Source organism: Loa loa (genome assembly GCF_000183805.2).
Source record: "Loa loa unplaced genomic scaffold supercont3.100, whole genome shotgun sequence".
In the NCBI taxonomy this organism is placed as follows: domain Eukaryota; kingdom Metazoa; phylum Nematoda; class Chromadorea; order Rhabditida; family Onchocercidae; genus Loa; species Loa loa.
In genome coordinates this window covers 185,809-199,248 of record NW_018108280.1, presented here as the reverse complement: position 1 = coordinate 199,248, position 13,440 = coordinate 185,809, and the positions used below count along the sequence as shown (strand labels likewise).

At 34.2% G+C, this 13,440-nt stretch overlaps 2 protein-coding genes across 2 annotated transcripts; both read left to right on the top strand.

The window, feature by feature from the left end:
* Positions 1-369: 369 nt before the first annotated feature.
* Positions 370-9,210, top strand: LOAG_07389 (hypothetical protein). Its single transcript, XM_020447414.1, has 21 exons — positions 370-422; positions 799-967; positions 1,159-1,257; positions 1,453-1,593; positions 1,853-1,946; positions 2,229-2,338; positions 2,520-2,711; positions 2,952-3,148; positions 3,600-3,750; positions 4,143-4,312; positions 4,387-4,479; positions 4,714-4,918; positions 5,105-5,162; positions 5,378-5,511; positions 5,744-5,887; positions 6,152-6,262; positions 6,492-6,643; positions 6,768-6,918; positions 7,269-7,662; positions 8,058-8,402; positions 8,863-9,210. The coding sequence occupies exons 1-21, from the start codon at positions 400-402 to the stop codon at positions 8,973-8,975; spliced, it is 3,246 nt and encodes a 1,081-aa protein (XP_020302352.1). The 5' UTR covers positions 370-399; the 3' UTR covers positions 8,976-9,210.
* Positions 9,211-9,852: 642 nt separating this feature from the next.
* On the top strand, positions 9,853-13,210 carry LOAG_07388 (dehydrogenase; the record flags this gene model as incomplete). The annotated part of the gene is made up of 7 exons (XM_020447413.1): positions 9,853-9,937; positions 10,537-10,723; positions 10,983-11,128; positions 11,628-11,840; positions 12,284-12,430; positions 12,721-12,877; positions 13,068-13,210. The coding sequence occupies exons 1-7, from the start codon at positions 9,860-9,862 to the stop codon at positions 13,208-13,210; spliced, it is 1,071 nt and encodes a 356-aa protein (XP_020302351.1). The 5' UTR covers positions 9,853-9,859.
* Between the last annotated feature and the right edge of the window lie 230 nt (positions 13,211-13,440).

Genomic DNA, 13,440 nt, shown 5'->3' with positions numbered 1-13,440 from the left:
TATTCTATCCTATCCACTTTATTCTACCCCACCCTATTCATCCCACTCTATTTTATTTCATTCTACCCTATCTCTCCCATCTTATTCCATACCACTCTATCACCCTATTATATTCTATTTAATTCCACTCTATCTCTTCTACTCCATCCTATTCCATCCCTATTTATTCCTCAATGGGCGGTGTTTAATTTCTCACTGTGTAGCTAGGAAGAAATGGCGCGAATGTCGGATATTTGAATTCTCTTGAATGTTTATTGGGCAAGTGCGGGGAGAGAGAGCCAGGTTTCAAATTGGTAGAGATGCGTTCTGAGAGAAACCGGGGATGATAACAAGTTGGAATGATAGAAATGCTTCCTCAACTTTATTTGTTTTCAGGCACAGAAGGTTTAGAGAATTCAGATGGCGAAATCAAGGAAGAAAAAGTAAAATTTTCTTGAATTATCTGTTCATCTCTCTTACCTTTCTGTCATGTCTTTCGTTTATTAATATTGAATGTTCCATATCTCTTCCAGTTGTCTAATCATTTAAGACTAGAAATATCAATTGTAATGGCTGAGGATGGCCACTGATGAATATTTTAGTCATTTTCTAGAAGGATGACACCTTAAAGTAGATAGTATGTAATGATAAGATTATGTAGATAAAATATATTTAGCTAATGTACGAAAATAGATTCGAATAATCCAAGACTGAGGAGGTTAAATTAATGTGGAAGGAAGATTTTCGAAAATCCCTCTATTAATTGGCTTATTATTGAATTCGTCAGGAAATGTTCATCGACCAATTTGATTTTTTCAGTCGATGCAAATCACAGAGTATAGCTTCCATTTTGAACAGTGGATCTAACAGAAATGGCAGAGCTGCCTTATTCTGTCAAATATCCGTTGATATGATCAAAACACTGAAGACGTGGGATGAAGTGACTACCTCTTGGATGAGAATTGCTGATAGTTTTTGTCAATTGAAGGTGACTTCTCCTTCTTTTTTGCTTCTTTGTTGCTTTTCATAGATAAAGCATGAACTTAAATCAATTTTACAAGGCTGCATATCATTGGTTAAACAACTTTTTACATGATAATTGCGATGTTGTAACTGTAGCTGTGCAGCTCGTGAGCCTTTCGGTATGAAATCGATATTGCACTAAAAACGATTATTTAGGATGACGAAATAAGATCCGAAGTGTATCTTGAAATAGCTGAAACACTTTTATTGGCTCCTATGCAGGTCAAAGTAAAAGATGAGTTTTCTGTGAGACCGGTAAGTTTTCCACCCCTTGAATTAATCAGATTTCTTGAAAACATTTTTTACGTTGATGCACCTTAAAACAAGAAGAACTTAGTACTTTTCATCCAAGAAGCAGTATCGAAAACAACTGTTTTTAGGAACTTATTGTTTTCTTTCTTAATAATGTATGTGATGTTTTATAATCAAATCATGTTTGTTTTGCTTCAGCGAAGTATGATACGCATATTTGAAGCTTGGGAGAATATTTATGACGCTGTCATTGAAGCTTGTTCTCAAAATTCCATTCGGTGCTGCACATTCGCTATCAAATTAGCAAGTCAAATAAGCCAAATGATTGCATGTGAGAAGGTTGTATAAAATATTTTAAATTTATTTGTTCGCAGCAGATTTATCCATTTTGTTAAATCTTCAGCCTCATCTGTAGAAAGTCAGATTATCTTTGTGTTAGTCATTTCAACTTATGCTTGAGTATTTTGCTCAGTCTTCATTTTTTGACTAAATGAATTTAGAATGATAATTTGGCTTCTCAGAGTACATAATCATATAACTGTTCGGAAATCTACAACAGCTGTTTTTTTTGTCCATTGTGAGTCTTTGATTTTTTTAGATGGATTGCCGACTACTTTTCGTTTTCTCGCGAATAATTCGGGCTCAAATTGAATACTTTAATTATGATGTCCTTAGCGACGTTTTTGTTGGAGGTCTGCTCTTGTTTTTTGCTCCCCATCTTTGTCTTTTTTTTTTTAAAAAAATCAATTCTATTTCAATTTTATTACACGAAAATTCGATTAATTCACTTTTTTCCTGATGTGCTTTTAAGGAAAAGTTGACATTACATCGTTCATGTAATGAACTCTTGTTGTCTGGATGACAGCTTTATCAGATTTCTAAGAATCGCGTGTCGTTCAGGATTAAGGAATTTAGATTCCTAAATTAGGAGCATGTCAATAATAATATTGCCACGAAATATTGTCTGCTTTTAGACTTCGATTTATCCGGAAAGGGAAACATTCTTGATAGTTTCTGCAAGCTGATAATCGAAACAGGAAGGCATTCAATTGAAACGCTTTTAGAGCATGCCGATAAGCAAATTGTAAGTCTTGTATCTCTAGCAGATATTTTGTTTCCATGTTCTGAAAGGAAGCTGACATTATAATTTCGAAATTGTTTCGGAAACCTGTTACTACAAAACATTTCACGTAAGTTTCTGTTGTTAAATTCCGGAAAAACTTGAATTTTATAAAAACTTTCACCTTTTATAATTTGTCTTCCAGGGCATTGCTCTTGAACTGATGTCTAAATCCATTTTCAACATTTTGGAGGCAGCAACAAGCCTAGTATCTCTGATGACTAAACCGACACACATTTTGTTCGTTGTTGGTGCTTTGTCTGAATTCATAAGCACCTGTCTTTTTTTGGTGACGGAAAAAGATTGTCGGATGTTTTACAAAAACCAGACAAAAAACGTTAGTGCAATTTTTGGCTCGACACAAAGTTTTAAGAAATGAAAGTTTTATATTCATGTTTGAAAATGAAAATTCCACATTATGAAATTGAAGAAATTAACACAAACCTTTAAAGTTGGAAATCTAGGGCTCGGTGTTCAGTAGTATCTCAGTACCTTGCGTTAATATTTGAGCTGGCAATAGCCGGTATTGACTCTAATTTCAGTTACTTTTAAAAGCTTTAATAATTTTTGAAAATAGGTTGCCGCGCTGGTGAGAATAGTTCTGACTACTCTGAGAAAACATTATTCGGGACCATATGACACTTCATTACTCGACCAGTTAGAGCCAGTTTTCATTAAAGGATTGCGTCTATCACGTTTACATCATTGCATTGTCAATTTCTGGCAACAAACGTTTGGTCGTGCAAGTCATCTCGATATTTCAGATGAATTGAGGTTGGTTTTCATTTGGAATTTGCCCGGAAAATCGAATCGTGTTATACTTCTTTACTTGCTTGTTTTTAATCCTTATTTTTGAGAAAGTTCAGTTTTTCTACTAATTTGCCTGCTTCATCCTCATATTTCTTCTCTCCATTTACCGGTTGTTTTCTCATCTTAAAATTGTTTGTAGGAAAAGATAATCTTGCTGCTGGTTATTTCATAACTATACCCACCCTTTTATTATCCATTTACACGATTTATTCTTTCGCTTCAGGATGCTTGAATTATCTTCGTGATACTTTTAAAAGTAAAAGGTATAGTTCAGATTATCATAGGCCCACTCATTTTAAGAAATGATTAAATGGTATATGGTTGTTGTTGAGCAGTGTAGATTGAAATTACATAAGACGTAAAAAAATTAAGGCTTTTGTGACTTATTCCATTTTCCTTATAATTTATTCTTCAGCACTGCTTTGGAGCAGGCCAAATGTGCATCGAGAAATTTCGTTTCGGAACAGAAAGATTTTCCAGTGCTGGATAATTCAAAGGCATCCATATCTTATGACACAAATCTTGACTTCTCTGCAGATGGGAGTAACGACACAACAAATAAAAATGTAAGTCGAATAATCAGAGTTATACAGTTATAAACCTATTCTCATTTTGTTTTCTTTGGTTATGCTACGTTTGAACTGTTACTGTTCAATTCAGAACTACATCCATCTATTTCGTTCTTTTTGCTTCCTCCAAATTATTTTCTTCCTTCATGTACTTAAGTTTACACTGCTAACAGCGATCATTTTATTGCTTATTTTACTTGCATGCATGACCCAAGTTCATCGTTTGAAACATTATGATTTTAAGTTTCAGTCTAAAACAAAATGTTGACTTACTATATGCAGTGGGATTATTCACTTGGTCTTTTTTGATTGATTAAGAAGATCAAAACTTTGCGAAAAATTGGAGAAATTAAAACCTAAAGGTGATTTAAGTTTCTTTTTACTTTTAGAACTTTGAGCAGTCGCCCTCAAAGAGTACAGAACCTTCAGTTTCAAAGTGTAGAATGCTAAAACATGTGAAGGATAACGATATGGACGAGTACGCAGTCATTGATGTATCGCATTCTGAAAAGAAAATGCATTTAACTGATCATCAGAAAGAAAAGCTAATGGAAAGGAGGTTAGAAAAAGATTGCATTTACCAACCACAAATTGTAGAGAAATCAATTCTTGAATAACATTTGTTTGTTTCAGTGATAGCTTGCTATGTCTTGTTGAAGATAGTCAATCAATCGATTTAGCAGCACGGATTCCACCGGGATATGCTGATAATTCTTCGCAAGAGAAGTTTGCTTTTTTCGAACACATGTAGTTTTCTAGGATAAGTAGGATGTGAATGTGGTAATAGAGCTAACAATATGTTTACATGACGGAAATTGAAATTGTATTTCCTAATTAAAATAAATGAAGATAGAGAAAAAGTAACCTGATGATATCTCTAGGTCTGAGCTGATCAGCTGTAATGTAGTGATTTACATTAATGAAATGTAAATTCACAAATGAACAAATATCAAATTCCAGCTCATCAGCAATGAAAGCTTCTAAAACAGCATCACTGGTAAAGAAACGCGATGCTGAATATAACTATGTAGCTAATTCACGCATCTGTGTTCAATCTAGAAATCAGGATCTTACTGGAGATTCTAACGAAAATGATAATTATGTGGGTGATACAGGTAGTGGTTGTAACAATGTTGTAGCAATAAAAAACTCGATAGTTCTAGAGGTTTGATTTACAAATCTTCCTATGATTTAATGTATTAAAAAGATTGTGACAAGGCTTGTAAACTTAATGCGAGCACTCACTTTGATTCACTAGACTTCTAAATTTGTGACCAATGTTTGATTAGTTTTTCAAGTTTTCCTCAGTTCTCTTAATCTGACGTTTCATTTATCGTTGACAACTTTTTAGGACAAGCAGGATGATGAAGCTGTGAAATTTGATGAACTGTGCAAAAATAACCCTTCTGGTTGGTATTTTGCAAAATTCCCAGGAATTTTTGTTTTCACTCTATTCATCTTCTACAAAATACTATTTGATGGAAAATAGTCCAGGTTAAGGCGTTTTGCCTCATTCCATTCTTTAAAGAGAATCTTTAAAGAATATTAGAGAAATCACTACTTAAGACAGATCTTACTCACTCTACAACTTGCGAAGTCTTAGGAATATACTCAAGTATTTCAGTCCTTCAAAGTCAAACCAGCACCAAAAAAGAGGACAGTGGTGAATTAGCGATCGTTTTGTTAGGTGAACATATGAGAGATACTGAGCGAAAAGTTTTGGAAGGACCAACACTTTCGATGAAATGTAAAACTCCTGTAATTTTTTGCGATATTTTGTCTCATAGAAGTTAGGAACATCTATCTTTGGGCAAGTTTAAGTCATGTTTTTTTCTTCTCTCAGTATTGATGATCTGACTATTTTTTGTCTCATTATGAGCATTGACTTGGTCTTTGTTTATGGAAGAATTGTTGTTGCATTAAGATTTATGGGCTTGAATTGCGAATCTGCGTAAATGTATTGTACAACAGAAAACTTCTTAAATTTCAGGAAATCGCCGAATCACATTTGGAAAGTGTTAGTCCAAAGGCGAATGAGGACGAACCGATGAGAACACCAAATAGCATCTTGAAAAAATGTGGAAGAAGAGCAATTTGTCCGCCGATCAAATTCTTTTCAGCCAGTGCAAAAAAAGTAATTTCCTATTGGGGAGGAAAAATTTTTAAAGCGTGTGAAACTAGAAAGATCTGACAATCGAAAAGGAATTTCTTGGCCAGTTTCATTTTTCTAAGTGATTTTATCTACGTGTAATGAAATAGCGGTTTATGGACTAAGCATAATATTATGATGACTACTATTCCCTTTCGAAAGATCATGTATGAGGCCATGACAGGGCCGAACTGCTATCATAAGCTGTACGGATTATTCGATCAATTTTTTTGATAAGATGTTTTTAAGTGCAAACGTGTTCACTTCGATGCCTCAACTCTAGACGATGACGATATTAATGGTCTTCCACGTAGAAAAATTTTTCGACGATCCAAGAATTCGTTATTTTCTGGACTACCGGTGACTTTTGTGATGTATTCATCCCCAAAGTTCAATTAAATTTATTTCAAAATCTTCAAGAAAAATACATAACTTGCTTAATGGAAATGCAGCATAATGCAAAACAAAGGTCTCTGTTGTTTATTTTAATAATAGAAAGATTCAAGTTGTATAAACTATGGAAATCAACAAATAAATTGTCTGGAGTTTACAAGAACCCTCTGTGTAATTTTCAATGAACATTTTCCAGCCCATTGACCGTTCTGAATCGACTTCACCTTTAAAGCGACCACCTATACCACCCACCAACAGAAATCCTGCTGATGCAGTTTTTCCGGCGCTGATTGGATCAGAGGAATTGATTCCACCACAGATATATCTTAAATTGGCTCCAACAATGAGGTACTCTTCCTAGTACATGTAATAATTTTCTTTTTTTACTGTAACGATTAGAGAATATTTTGTCAGAAAGTAATATGGCAGTATTTACTGGTTTTATGAATTAAATTTGAAATATCATGTTCAGTTCTCTTGCTCTACGGTCTCTAATGAAGTCACGTGGTGTTGCAACTGTTGGTGATCTGGCTTGTATGTCAGAGGAGGACATTGAAACATTTCCATTTCGAGATCCGAAACTCAGTCGTTTTCTGGGAGCGCTTGAGGATCACTTCAGGATGGTATTTTTTTTTTTTCTATAACAAAAAAGAGGTGCTGGGGGATATTTATCCAACTGGGACTATTCGTATTCTAGTGTTGCCTTTAATATGAATCTGTAATGACATAGGGATAAAATTATATGCTGATTATAGCTTGCCGAGTTATGATACATGCGTTATAGTGGGAAATGTTTTCTCTTGAAATAGCAATAATGTGAGCATGACCTTGGACACTTTTCATCTTTATTTCACCTGAATAAAACGAATTAAAAGGTGTTTACTTTTCGGAGAAATTGGGATTTACCTTGCAAAGTGTCTTTCGGTATCCCATACTTAATTTTTTATTTTTGGAAGATATGATTTCATTGTAGAAGAATATGGTGAGTAAGGCAGACGCCATTGAATTGGAGAAAATCATGAAACGTCCATTAAATTCGCCGGCTGACTGCTTGGAAGAAGTTAATCTCCAATCTACCGAAGAACATCAAGCAGTTTCTTCTAAGATAGTGCAAGAATTGAGCATTATTGATGCTCCTGAAGTGTTAGGTAAAACAACCTCTGAAACTTCCGGAAATGAAACTTGCAAATCTTCAGCTAAATATAGTTATGTGAATCCATTCCAAAATGGTTCTAAACGTTTCACACCCTATTCGGTCATACGTTTGGATAATGGCGAAGCAACCAATAAATTGTCAGAACAACCAGATTCGAAAGGGAATCGAATTATACCTTCCTTCGAAGTCGGGCAAAGGAACCGAGAGCAAGGTTGCTGTTTTTATTGTTTGTTCATTTCTTTATATTTCATATTACTCCAACTCCTCATGCAGTTTGAAAAATATGCCTTTTGAGATATTCTAAGATATCAGTTCTTGACGAATGCTTTTGTAGGATAACATATTAACTGCTTCAGCTACCTAGCTAGTATAACTAAAGCGGGTGCTCGTTTCAGTCTTATTATATGTCATCCTTTCGGAAATTTAGCAAACTCACATTGATCTATATTTTTCATCGCCGAATGATGCTGTTTACCTTAGAAATTAAATGTAGTGATGAATCACATAGTTTCAAAATATTTAGCAATCCTTACAATCCTAAAACGAATCGTGATGCTAGATTTCCCATATATACCAAAATGCAATATCTGTGATGGTTAATTCTAGATAGCAGTCGGTCTCAGTTTGGTTTCATTCCTCCCTTCATAAAGGGTCAGGAACTAGTGAATGTTGAAGACCCTATATCAGTGGCTGCATGCGAAAGAAACAATGGAAACAGTTGTGTAGGCTCTTCATCCTTATCAGAACATGACAATGCGGAAGAGAGGCTTGCCATGAAGTCACCGGAAAAGTTACCGAATGGAAGTATTGGAAGTAGTGAATCAAATAACAATAACAATATGAATAATATGAAGCCGGATGGAGACAAAGACGAATATTATGATGATGCTGGTTCTCTAAGAAAAGCTTATCACGTATTTCTTGAGAATTCAGTTGTTGCAGCATTAGCAGGTATCTTTACTTTCAGTGTTCTAATATTTTACCGATCTTTTTGATGAGCCCAATATACGATTGTTTAGCATGAAGACATCGCAATTATAATCACTAACATTAGATTGGAAATTGAAAGTAAGCTGGTCAAAATTTATTCTGAAATATTCCTTAATTTATTCTGAAATATATACGTACCCTATGATGAAGTCCAAAGATCTATTTATAGCTACATCAACGTAGCTACATCAATGAAAAATTTTCCTAAAATTCAAGAAAGCTTTCTGTACTCTCCATCTTACTCATAAGATCAGTTCATCACACCAAAGCGATAACTCGGCAGCTGCTTAAGGTCACTTAAGAATCACTAACTCGCGCAGTGAAACGATCTTTTTTATTAAAGCTGCATAAATTAGTGGGAAATAGTTTGAAAAATTTCCCAAAAATTCAAGAAAGCTTTCATATCGTCATAATATTTCAGGTGTTTGTCCAGTAAGAAAATTTAGCAGTGAACAGTTGCTCTCTTTTTCTCAAGCATGTGCTTCTTTCCAAATGGCAGTTCTTGGTTCGTCAAAGAAGATTAACAATGAATAATATTGGAAAACTATTACCTATCAAATTGTGCATTCACTACTGAAAAACCTCCTCTCCTGTTAGTATGAAGTATTTGAAGCATTACGCGATACACACTCTTTTGGATCACTTTTAAATGACCGGTTTGGTATGCACATTTTGCATTTGAAAATTTGTCCAATACCTCTTGCAATTTATGCTGCGGTTAGACACGTGATTTTCGCGGCATATTTCCTATTTATCCGTCTTATTTCTAATGTAGTGTTCAATTCTTTCCAGCATTTATTCTGTGTTTCTATGTTTTTAATTCACATGATGTCTAGTAAAAAAATTTTTGTTATTCTTGACCTTCATAAACAAATTGAACTCTTGTGAAGAATGTCATCTTTTAGCAGTCTACTCAGTTAAATTCAAGGAAAGGAATAGCAATGAGAAACGATACTAAAAAACTGACTGAGTTAAATTTTCATCTAATCAATAATGGCAACTGCTTTTCAACCTTTTTATTCTAACGATATTGATACTTTATTATGAAATTTATGCTGATAGCTTCTGCTTGTTTTTATGCTTAACAAATGAATAAAAGTTCACTAAAAATTTGAAAAACTGAAATAAAAGTTGATTAAAAACGGAAAGAGAAAGAGTAAGAATAAGAAGCAGATCACTGCCATGCCAGTACCTTTCGCTGTCCGTCTCATAGAGGGAGTTGGATTCGGTCGTCTTGCTAAATTCCAATGTTATGACTATTACATCCTGCATAAGAAGACACTTGTTTAGGAGTTAGGAGGTATTCATAAGTTGCCATTGTGTGAAATCTTAGTACATGAAGTCCTACTGTCTTCACCAAGCAACAAAATATTGTCTGGTCCAATCCAATACGCGATACATCACTATTGTATTCCAGGATGTATTTATTGGGTCGTTGGTTATGTCGTGAGATGTTTTCTTCGTCTCCCAGCTATTTTCGACAGTCGATAGTTTGGGTTGCTTTCACATCCAATTTTTCTGATTAAATGCAATATTCACAAGAAGTCAGCACAACTATAAATGGGTGTGTTGTAGTGATTACATAGAGATAAAGAAGCAATCGTTAACCATTAAATTAAACATAATCCGTTCGATTATTCAATTATTCGATTATTCAATTATCAATTATTATTGACTCATTCGATTATTCAATTATTGATTTATGTAGGCAACATAAATTTTTACGAATAACATTCATGAATGTAATCTCTAAGGGAAGTTCGCATTGTTTTCTAATCTTCGGCATCCTCACGCATAAATTATAAGGTCATGTAAGATGTAATGCAATCACATAATCGAGCAAAATTTAATTAAGTAAATAAAAAGAGGAAGGATGCAGAAATAGCAAAGATGCATGTTTATCTTATGGTTTTGATGAAAAACTGTTAAATTGCCTGATTTATTGTTTATATGAGTTATTAGGTAAGTTAATTCAAAATGATAAAGTTAGGTAGGATAATTTAATACAATATTAAATTAACCCAATTCTGCTCTTTGTAAATTCAGACAAAGTTGCAAATATTATATTAAGTCGACTTAGTCGATATTATTTCAGGCTTCGCAGAAGGCATCGAAACAAATAAAACCACTGAGTGGGCAGATAGCTTTGGTAACTGGGGGTGCACGAGGTGTTGGTAGAGGTGTCGCATTGCAACTTGCTGAAGCCGGTGCAACAGTATATATTTCGGGACGGAAACCAGATTCTACTCCCCGTATACCTACTTTACATGATACCGTCAATGGTCAGGCTTTATCTCTTTTTTCACTACTAAAATTACACGCTTTTCACCATAGTGTTATTATTACCTTACATGCAAAGAGGCTTAAGGGAATTAATGATTTTTTATTATCGTTAACATTTGTTCTTTAACTGGTAATATTTATTAGTGATTCCAAGTGTCGCCTGGTAAAAGATGTTGCACGTAGGGAAAGAACTATTATCTGGGAAGTAAATACCTTTCCATTCTTGTAACCTACATAAAAAAACTGTAACATTTTCAGAAATATCAAGCAGAGGTGATAAAGCTGTTGCAGTTTACTGCGACCACAGTAAAGACGATGAAGTTAAAGAACTTTTCGAAAGAATATCGAAGGATGAAAACAATCGATTGGATGTGCTGGTCAATAATGCATTCTCAGGAGCCACTGTATGCTTTTGTTGGGAATGTCAAGTAAAGTGAAAAAAATAATTGGACTTTTGAAAGCAATGAACTAGTCTGTTGTCAATGAAATATTAGGGATTTGTTAGTCGGTTTTATTTCATTGGTATTATTAAACTACCTTCAGTCGTATTTTCTTTCTGTTACCAATTTTTTTTCCCTGTCTAAGGTTTGTTAACTACTGCTTGGTGACTGATATTGTTCCAGGTCATATGGTTATTTCGTATCCACAATCCTCGATTGATTGGGACATTGAAAAGACCATTGCTAATTAACTAGAATTTGTGTTAATTTATACCAAAAGTATTTATTCATGATTCGGTTTATATCACTGAAATGGTCCTCCTTACTCCACAAATACCAAATTGAGTCATGGATAAATACTTTTGAAAAATACTTTTGTAGAATTTTCCAGTAGTTATTTTAAAAATTGTTTTTTTTAATGCTTTTTATTGCTTTTTTGTTCCCTGAGCACCTTATTTCGCAGGCAATGGAAAAAAATGTCGGCAAAAAATTCTTTGAGTGCCATCCATCATTTTGGGATGAGATAAACAATGTTGGTTTGCGAAACGTTTATATTTGCTCGGTATTAGCTTCACGCATGATGGTTCCACGCCAAAAGGGGCTAATTGTGAATATCAGTTCAGCGGCTGGCGTGCGCTACTTTTTCAATGTGCCCTACGGAGTGGGTAAAGCTGCTGTAGGTTCTTTGCTTAAAATGATAATTAATTGTTTTACACGTATAAATTTCAGCAAAGTGTTAGAAGTGCCTACGGACCAGTAATATAACATTGCTGATGAATGGTTGATTGAGATTTACGTTTGGAAATTTTAGCCATGAAATATTTTTTTATATGGCGCGCTGAACGAGTTGAACAGCTCGAGCGATCGGGTTACAGAGAACCAGTTGATAAGTGATACGTGATTGTTACGTGTCTTAAGATTGCTGTTGGGAATTCTAATGATTCCTTCTAAAGCTATGAGCTGATACGTGATACGTAATTGTTACATGTTTTAAGATTGTTGTTAGGTATTCTAATAATTCCTTCTAAAGTTATGAGAATTTCCTGTTTTATTATCGTTTTATCGTTTTATCAGTATCATCATCCTGTTAACATGTAAAAATTTTTTTGGAAAACTTAGATCGATAAAATGTCCGCGGATATGGCTGAAGAACTGAAGGCTTATAAAATCACGGTAGTATCATTATGGCCTGGAACAGTGAAAACTGAAAAATCATATGATTGGTTACGATCTGGAATACTAAGCAAACTTACGAAAATGCCTCAGGTCTCTTGTGTTAGTGGAATACCTTGTATCTAAATATTGAGTTTCTCGTATTTTCAGGCAGCGCCTCTATACTTGCTCAAAATTTTTTTTGTCATTGACAGCTGCCTATTTTAGCTTTTTCATAATTACAATTCACTTGAATTTCGTATAATCTTGCTTTGAAAGACAATGTTGTCACAAATAAGCGATGTCTACAAGACAACCCACTGTCGAGCAAACTCTGTATGCATATCAGAAATTGATGACATATAACAAACGTTTCTTTACTTAAATTACCTAAATAATTGCAGGCTCAAATAGAGCGTATGGTAGAAAAAGGAGAAACTCCTGATTTTGTTGGAAGAGGCGTGGCATGCTTGGCTAGCGATTATCGGATGTTGAAGAAAACTGGATGTGTACTTTTAACGGCTGATCTGAGCAATGAATATCTGTTTCTTGATAATAATGGTTAGTTGTTTGCTATCGTTGTTAGGTTTGATTGTTTGAAATTGCTTGTGAACATATCCTCTGGAAACATATCCTCTACTTCTGGCCCTTGTTCCCAGTCTTCAACAACGATTTTCGAAGAATCGAGATGTAATTGTGTTATATGGGATAATATGTGCAAACATTTTCACATTATTTTCTTTTTTTTCAGGAAAAATTCCTTCAAATATAAGGAGTGTAAGCGTTGCACTAGATTTCTTCGGATTTACAACAGCAGCGAAATTAATACCAAGCTTTTTAAAAATTCCAGCTACATTTCTTCATTTATCGTCCAATAAATTTAACAAACTGTAAATTACGTTTGTTCAAAGTGAATTTGTCTTTTTTGAAGTCATAACCAAAAGAACTGAAAAATGAGACATTGTTAAACTTTAAATAAGCAAATCGTAAAATGAGTAGGAATGTATGTATTCCTTCCAGAACAGTAATTTCAGTAACTTAGAGTTTAGACATTACCAATTCCGTGCGATTCGTCTGTTTTCTTTTTCATGTTTCAAGAATTTATTAATATTATCAGCAGTGTT